This window comes from Castor canadensis, chromosome 12 (genome assembly GCF_047511655.1).
Source record: "Castor canadensis chromosome 12, mCasCan1.hap1v2, whole genome shotgun sequence".
Lineage (NCBI taxonomy): Eukaryota > Metazoa > Chordata > Mammalia > Rodentia > Castoridae > Castor > Castor canadensis.
The window spans coordinates 113,586,990-113,596,068 of NC_133397.1; the positions used below are offsets into that span (position 1 = coordinate 113,586,990).

The 9,079-nt window shown below is 40.2% G+C and overlaps 1 protein-coding gene across 1 annotated transcript; it reads left to right on the top strand.

Annotated features, from left to right (window-relative positions):
- Nucleotides 1-436: 436 nt before the first annotated feature.
- On the top strand, nucleotides 437-4,872 carry Lamtor5 (late endosomal/lysosomal adaptor, MAPK and MTOR activator 5). Its single transcript, XM_020187867.2, has 4 exons — nucleotides 437-763; nucleotides 1,470-1,531; nucleotides 3,677-3,794; nucleotides 4,459-4,872. The coding sequence occupies exons 1-4, from the start codon at nucleotides 567-569 to the stop codon at nucleotides 4,517-4,519; spliced, it is 438 nt and encodes a 145-aa protein (XP_020043456.1). The 5' UTR covers nucleotides 437-566; the 3' UTR covers nucleotides 4,520-4,872.
- The last annotated feature ends 4,207 nt before the right edge of the window (nucleotides 4,873-9,079 follow it).

Consider the following 9,079-nt stretch of genomic DNA (forward strand, 5'->3'; position numbering starts at 1 on the left):
ACAGGAAAATGATTGGAACTGAGATCATCATGTTAAGTGAAATACACCTGAATCAGAAAGACCCTATCTTCTCTTGTATGCAGAATCTAGATTAAAGAAAAAAAAACCAGAACACCAAAACAGGCATGACAGCAGAAGATAGTCAATTGGGAAGGGATCAATAGGAGGCGGGCGGGTGACAAAGAGTGGTGATGGTAGGGTGAATATGAATCCCACTATTCTGTAAAATTAGTAATAATAAAATGTACCGATGTCTTTGTTAAAATTCTGACTTTCTCAGCACCTAGCTTGCGGTTTCAACCTTGGGCTCTCTCGTCCTTTGGTCCCTTGTGTCTTCGTCCCTGCCTGACCCGCCAGGTTACTGTAAAACCTTGTTTAACGTTTACAATTTTTACCAGCACAGGTTCTAACTGAGCCGGAATCCAAAGGTTAAAAATCGCTAAACCAAGAGCCCGGCCAGGAACCTCGGGGACTAGCCCTCTCTGCCGGGGGACTCATCCGCGCGTCTGGCGGCGGGGAGCGACGCGCAACCCGCCGGCTCTCCGCAGAAAACTAAAAGCGCGGGCATGCCTTCCGGTAAGCCACGCGGGCGCGGCGCCGCGATGAATTTGGTCCCTCTGGAGACGCCGTCCGGGAGCGCGCCTCGCTCGCGTCACGTGACCGCGGGCTGTGGGGGAGCCGGACGCGTAGTACAGCGCAGAACTGGGCCGAGGCGGACGACGGGCGGGATGGAAGCGACCTTGGAGCAGCACTTGGAGGACACGTGAGTAGTGCCGGCCTCTTCGGCCTGTCCTAAGAATTTGAGCGAGACAAATGACGTGACCCGCGAGTGTCTCGGGGACGCCGCTCGAACCCCGGGACGTGGGGTGGGGGCGGGGCGGGTGATCCGGAAGTAAAATCCCGCGAGTTTCCTCCAGCTCGAGGTCACGGCCACCTGTCGTGTTTTAAGTCGTCTGGACCCGCGGGATAGCTATTTACATGTGTGGGAAACGTTAACTTTGGGAAGAATGTGTGCAAAGGTGAGCCCCGCGTGCACACACACCTGCCTCCTCCCGTCGGGGGACCAGTCAGTTACCTGGTGCTTAAAGGAAGTGAAACAGCCTGTAACGATTTCGAAGATCTGTGACACCTACCTCCCCGGCTTGTCCCCTTCCCTCTGAGAGAGAACTCCTTGTTTTAAGTGACAAAGTATACTAAAAGCCTGCATCTCTGACCAGGTCAACAGTGCTAGATTCGGCAATGTTTGTGGCCCTCTGAAGCCCAGTCAGTGCCACTGGACAGTCTTACCTCTTTAGAGAAATGTTTTTATTATTTAAACTGTAATTTTTTTTCTCGGGGAGTGATCTTGATAAAAGAGTGGGAAACACTGATTTAGAGCCCTAAAACAATGCTTGGTGCCTAGAAAGCCTGTATGTGCTCTGATTAAATATTTCTTCTATCATTTCTCTCTCCCATGTTCCTGGAGTCAGAATGAAGAATCCGTCCATCGTTGGAGTCTTATGCACAGATTCACAGGGACTTAATCTGGGCTGTAAGTGTCTCATACCAGCCTCCTACTGAGGCTGAGTTGTGCTGCTATTCACTAGCTTTTGTTTCCAGTTACCTTGCCACTTTCTAGGTACTTTTGTGAGAGTTGAGATTATCTGCAAATAGATTAGACATCTGGCACTTTGTCATTGGTATTTAAAAGGCACAAAGTCCCTCACACTCCTGGTATTAAATAGTTGTCTCTATTAAAATGGTATTTGAATCATTTTAAATTGGGTCTAGAAAAGACTTCAAATGACAACTGATACCATTTATTGAATGCATTCTGTGTGCAGGAACTGTTAGGCGTTATAAACATCATCTCTGATTTTCACAATAACCTTGCAAGGTGGGTGGTACTATTTGTTAGTCTAACTACTCCTCACAATAAGTTTGGCACATCTGAATTCTACCCCCTATTGTCCCATTTACTTACAATGTGAGCTTGGACCAAAAAGAACCTTTCAGAGCCTCAGTTTCTTTACTGGGTAGTTGTTTAATAATGGTAATAATTACAGAATTACATTTGTGGAGTTCTTACTCAATAAAAAAGCACCATCCTAAGTGCTTTGGATTATACTAACTCATATTCCTCAAAACAACCCTGTGTGGTAAAGAAATCAAGACCCAAAGCATGGTGTGGTGTGCAGGCCTGTAATACCAAGGACTCTGGAGATAGAGGCAGGAGGATCTTGAGTTCAGCCCCAGCAAAGTTAGCCAGACCCTATTCAAAAACAAAATACAAAACAGAAGGCTATCTCCATGGCTTAGACAGTAGTGACTTGCCTAGCATAGGTCCAGGGTTGGGGGTGGGATTGAGATGCCAGAGCTAAAGTACAGGTAATAAATGGTTGAGGCAGCATTTGTGTTGGCTTCAAAGCCTCTTAATCACAATACTACAAAAACTTACCATCGAACTCACACACAGTTACTGACTGTAGCAGTTACCAATTAGGAAATAAGACCAAAAGGATAAATGAATAAAGCATTCAGTTAATTAATGTCTGAAATAGTAAGCTTAGGACTTCTTACTTACCGCATTAGGTAGGAATTTTTAAAACTAAATTTTTTTCTGGAAGGTAACTGAAAGAGATAATCTATAACTTAGTTACGCTTTACACACAAATTAGTCATTTGGAATAAAATGACAAAATTTTTTGAAGTGTTTGCCAGGCTCACTGATGGAAAGACTGAAATTCAAGTGTGGGAATCTAAAACAATTTCTTAAGAATTCTTCAAAGTCTAAAAGACTGCACCGCATCTGAGCAGTGAATGTCTTATATATCAATAGTGAATCTGTGCATTCTGTGATAGTGAAGTGTCTGTTATATGACTTAGTCTCAGGCACAGGTAAGCTTGGGTTGCCTTTACTTACAGAAATCTATTGTAAACTTAGTAGTTTTTTTTTTGGGGGGGGTGTGGAACTACGATTTGAACTCAAAGTTTCTACTTGTAAAGCAGGTACTCTACAGCTCTAGCCACACCTACAGTGCTTAGTAATTATTTTTTATACCTGGGACCCACAATTTAGTTACTACATACAGATTAAAACAAACATTAATAAAAGACAATTCTGTTGACATTTGGAAACAGCTAGCTAGCTTATTCTACCAGAAATAATTCACACAGTTACAGAATATTCACATGTACTGTCAAGGTGATCTTACAGCTGAACTCCCAAGTAAATACTTTATGTCCTTTGAGATTGAGGTCAATAAAAGGAAATCAGATTTCCCATAAGGAATTAGTTAGTTTCAACAAGTCTCTTGCTCTTATTGACTGCTTTTTGTCAATCTCACCTCTGAATTTCTTCTTGCTTTCAGTAAGGCTCCTATAAAATGAATTTATGACTTTCAGATTGACTTGAATTACAACTTCCTTATATGCCTGAGAGGGTGTTTAGAGATTTGAGGGGAATGACTTTGAGAACTGAATGTCATTTATGGCTTTATTGATTTAAGAACTGTTGCCTGGCTTTCTCATGAATATAACCAGCTGAGTATCAGGGAAAATTATTTCATGTTAGTACCTGCCTTAAGAGACCAGGAACTGAAGCTACTTTTGTGAATAATTTAATGGGCAATACTACTATAGCTCTTTGTTCATTTTTGGACAGTCAGGTAACATGATTATCATCTCTGCTTTCCAGGCCGGGGGACCCTATCAGATGAACATGCTGGTGTGATATCAGTTCTAGCCCAGCAAGCAGCTAAGCTAACCTCTGACCCCACTGATATTCCTGTGGTATGTCTAGAATCAGATAATGGGTGAGTAGATGTTGACAGATCCTTTCTTTTTTTGTTTAGAAAAATCACTGGGAAACTTAATTGGGGTCTGCCCTGTGTTCATCAGTGATTCCTTAGTCATTTTACCTCAGGAGCAGACAGATTATCTCTAAAGTTAATGTGCTTTCAGGCCACATGACATTTAAATGGACAGTAAGAATTGTCATCAACTATCAGTCTGTCAAGAAAAAGAAAGTAATAAATGGCACAGAAGAAGACTGATCAATGAATAGAAACTTAATAAAAGTACTAAAGAGTTTCCAAGGAAGGGTCGTCATAATACTAAGTAAAAAAAGATCAGAACACAAAACTGCACAATATAATCAGTTTTGTATTTAAAAAAAAGAAGAAGAAAAAGGGAAAAATGTGTATGTGCAGATAAAAAAAGAACCAGGAGGTTGGGGATGTAACTCAGTGGTAAAAGTTCTTGCCTAGCATGCACAGGGCCTTGGGCTCCATCCTCGGGGATGAACATGGACATACACACGCACACACACAAAAAAAAGGAAAATATTTCTTGCCTCATGACTTTAATGTAGAAAAGTGATATTAGTATTTTGAATCTTAAACCAAACAACATCTTTAATCTTGCACTGAAGTCCCACTTGTTGAAATTTTACTGAATATTTTCCTCTTTGCTTTTCAGGAACATTATGATCCAGAAACATGATGGCATCACGGTGGCAGTGCACAAAATGGCCTCTTGACATTTCATGCCAGTTTTCTAGTAGTGTGTCATTTGGACCCATCTACCTGTGCTAATGATCTTATACAATTACTGAAGTTCAGCGGTTAGGCCATTTAATGCGCATTAGGCACTTTTCTATTTATAATGCGTAAGTTGCTTATTAACCAGCCTTTCAAGATACTAGTAAGAGGGGCTAGAGGGTTTGGCTTAGTAGTAGAGAGCTTTCCTTAGCAAGTGTGAGGCCCTGAGTTCAGATCCCCAAACCGCCAAAATAGAAAAACAAACAAAAGAACCCCAATGGTTTGAAGCAGCAAGTCCATTTCACTTTGTATATACAATTTTGTTGTGTTCAATAAATGTATTTGGAGGAAAGCTTGGATCCTTTCTGTATTCTTTAAACATTTATCAAATCTTTTTTTTTCCAGTTATCAAATGGTAATTTTTTTTTTCCCAAAAAAATATCTGTTCCAAATGACTTGCTTCTCTTTCAAAAGCTTTTTGAATGCCTGTGTTCTCACAGAACTGTCTACAGATCAAGCATATCCCTCTACCTCAGTAAGGTAATAGCTAACGTCAGATAGCCAATAAAGTCCTTACTACATGCCAGAAGCTTATTTCTCATTATTCAGTACAGTAGGTACTCTTGTTTGCCCTTTTTTTATGTTTGCTAGGGGATTAGCAGAGGCACCATTTGGACTCTGGACTCCAACTCAGTGCATGCACTCAACACCCAGACCAAAGAAATAGCCACATTTGGCCAGAAAAGAAAATGTTTTAACATTTGAAAGTATAGTGCTATGTGTCTTCTCTTCACCCTTTCCAAGTCTCAACAACAGAGTGGTGCACAGGCAGGCACAAAGGACCTCAGTTTGTTGCATTTGAATACAGTTCCTGTTGATCTTTTGCAATTTGACATTTCACAATATTAAAAGTGTCCAGGATATTAGTATAAGGTGCTATCTGAAAACAGATAGACATGGTTCCAGCTTCTGCTTGCACTGTAATAGAAGGGATATATATGTCATATTCCAGATACATGTTTATTATTGGTTTTCCTCACTAGCACATGCGTTTTGAGAGTATGAGCTTTGTCCTATTTACAGATATATCCCAAGCACCAGAACAGTTCTAGTACATAGTAGGTACTGAATAAATACTTGCTGAATAGATGAATATATATAAATAGTACAGTACAAGAGGGTTTTGTGGCATGAACTGGGCCTCCAAAGAGAGAACAGATGTGATGAAGGGGCTTCTAGCAATAGGAAATGGCAATGACAGGACAAATCAAAAGGAGTATTTGTGTAACAGCAAATGCTTTAGTTTGGTCTGCTAGGCAGGAGGTGAGAAAGCTGGAAGACAAGGTGACTAACAAGGAAATTGTCTATTTAAGAATCCTGGGTCTTTTCCTGTGGGCAAGCAGACAGATAAGAGTAAAGAGTGGGTTTTAAGATGTAAGATCCATCTTTTTTTTCCAAGAAGAAAACTTCCTCTTGCTCATTCAGGTATCCAACTCTTAGCCCAGTATAGTAAGAGCCAATCTTTATTAAGGGTTTTGCTGACATGGTACGCAATTTACACGATTTAGCTCATTTAGTCCTCAAACTTAAAAGGTATTTTCCCCATGTAGAGAATACCAAATATGAGACACACCCTCCCCAAATGCAAGAAACAAAAGAGAATGAAGAATTACAGGTGATTGAATTTTCTACTTTAGATGATGGAAGCAGCCAGAAGGGTGGCATTGACAGGAAAAAGTGACTGGGATTTCGGTGTGTTGAGTTTCTAATAGGGCATCCTGGTGGTAATACTCAGGAACAAACATACACTGAGTGCTTACTATGTACCAGGCAGTTTTAAACCTTCCTTCAGGGGCCTTCTCTTACAATTTATAGAGCAGAATTCACAGTTCTTGCAAGGCCTCCCAGGTCCTGTAGGATAGCCCCGGTCGGCTCTCGTGCCACATCATACACTCTTGTCTACCACACATTGCCTCTGTCTAGCGCAGTGTTTGGCACAGAGGAAACACCTGTTTATTTAGTTAAACAAAGGAGTTAACAGACTTTCTCATTTATTTACAACAACCCTTTGAGGGTTATTGTAGAAAAAAACTATTCAATTTACTGATCTTAAGACTTGTGCTAGAAAGAGCTCAGGACTGGAGATGGCTGATTTTCTAGCCTGTACCAGACTAAAGTTGAGGTATGGTTATGACTGGGCTATAAGATGCTAAGATACTTAATTTAGAAATTATTTCTAGGTATGTCTGTGAGGATGTTATTGAGTGAGATTAACATTTCAGTAGACTGAGTAAAGATTGCCTTCCCCATGTGGCTGAGCCTTCTGTAATCCACTGAAGACCTGAATAAAAAGTTTTGAACTGGGTCATTGGGTCTTCTGCCCTCAGACTCAAGACTATAACCAGAGCATACACCATTGGCTGTCCTTATTCTTAGACCCTCCGATTTGGACTAGAACTAAACCAACTCTCGTGGGTCTGCAGCTTGCTGACTACAGATCTTGGGCTTCTCTCTAACCATATGAACCAATTCCTTATAATAAATCAATCTTTAATACACTCACCCCACCACCAGTTGGTTCTACTTCTGAAGAATATTGTTTCTTTGGAGAACCCAGACAAATACAATCCCTCAGGTTTGATGACTCAGTAGGACTTAAAGGACTGGCATTTCTTATAATCATGGAGTTTATACTATATCGCAAGGAAACAAAAGCAGAATCAACAAAAGGAAAAGTTGAATGGGTAAAGTCCAGAAGAAATGAGGCACAAACTTCTAAGAATTGTCTTTCAGTGGAGTCACACAGAATATACTTAGTTTCCCCAGCAATGAGTTGTGACAATGCATATGAAAAGTCACCAACCAAGGAAGCTCCCTAAAGACTGCCCCAGAAGGCTGGTCACATAAGCACTTCCTACTAGCACATAGTAAAACTTCAGAACCCCAGAAGGAAAAGTAAGTGCTCACCATAAACCATATTGTTTGCACGCTATAGCAGTGATCCACTCATCATTTAGGGAATGGTGGAAGTTCTGCAGTCTAAATTCCCAGATGCCATCCAGAGGCCAACCTTGTAAAACAACCTTTTAAAAGGCTAGCTATGTTAACTCTTTTCTGCACAGGGACAGTTTCAGCTGAAAACTAAATCTCTTAATTCTGTGCCTGGTAGTATTATATTACATTAAAAATGATTCATGGCTGTATTTGACAATGGAATGAGGGTAATAGTGGTAACAGGAAATTATGGTGCATTCTTGCTGAATAGTTTTGGGGCCAAAAGAGGTTAGAAGCTGAGGGATTTATGTCTAGTTAAAACTCCTGTAAGCCTTATTAAATCAATGGAGTACAGATGCCAAACTGATAACTAATACCCTAAAGATGGCTTAACAATTCTTTACTCTTGATATTAGGTACTATCTGATTAATATAATCATTTTCAATGAACCCAGTACCAATAGCAGTTCTATAAATGTCCAGTCACCTTACAAATATATTATTAATCTTCACAACAACCTTGCAAATTAGTATTAACCACATTCAACAGTCTAGAGTTTTGGAAACAGATTCACAAAGGGTAACTTGCTCAGTCTCAAGTCTTAAAAATGGCTAAACTGACATTCTATCAAGTCTGTATTTCCCACTACACCTCAAAACTTCCTATTATATACTCATATGAAAGATATGTTTAAAGGGGCTCACTTCTGAGGATTTGGAAGCCCTCCTAGCCACTGAATGACTCCCTGCTCTGCCACATTTCAAATCTGGCCTCAGGTCTTGAGATCAGAACTTTCTACCAATATCAAGCTCAGGCTCATGTTGTCTTGTGATTGGAATCACAGACAGCCTTGTTTTAAAACGAGTGTGTCATCAAAGAAATTAAAAACAGTCCTACAGATGTTTACTAAAAATGTTTTCTGGAATGTGTAATTAACAAAGAGCTCTCTGAAAAGCAATTCCCCTTCTACTAGATTTTCCCTTCTGAGTGTTTATTTGATCTCTACCACCAGCACCACATAATTGCGTAATCTTTCCATCGTCATACTTACTGAGCACCCTCCCAAAGACTAAGCTGTCCTTCTGTAAGCACTTTAATCAAAAGTATCAGTTTAGCTTTAAGATGCTGAGAAGCCCATTCCTTTTAAAGGGGAACATGCATAAATGTGCAGAGAAAAATACACTTTGGCCTAAAATACACTATGATTTAAAATCTGGAATGTTGGTGTGGGAAGATGAAAGGCAATTTCTGGTTGATTTTTTTTTTTTTAAACATGGAGGGTGGAGCAGAGGAAGGAAATGGGAGTAGAAAGTTAAATTATTCTGGTACTTTTCTGGACGTCTTAATCATTTCCAAAGTGTAAAAAGACAGAAATGTTTCATTAAAATTACTATAAGTATACATCCTTTCATGGGAGGTATCTGAAGTTTAGCAGGTTATCAAAAAAGCAATTAAAATGGAACGTAACACTTCATATTCGTGTGTGTATGCCCATCAAGACACACGTGTACAAGCACAAGTGTATGTGTGTGTATTTTGCTGGAGATTGACTATCCCCACCACC

Coding starts and splice junctions, on each gene's coding strand:
- Lamtor5 (XM_020187867.2), top strand. CDS start 567: ATGCCTTCCGGTAAGCCACGCGGGCGCGGCGCCGCGATGAATTTGGTC. Junction 1,532..3,676: donor ACAGGGACTTAATCTGGGCT/GTAAGTGTCTCA, acceptor TCTGCTTTCCAG/GCCGGGGGACCCTATCAGAT. Junction 3,795..4,458: donor TGTCTAGAATCAGATAATGG/GTGAGTAGATGT, acceptor TTTGCTTTTCAG/GAACATTATGATCCAGAAAC.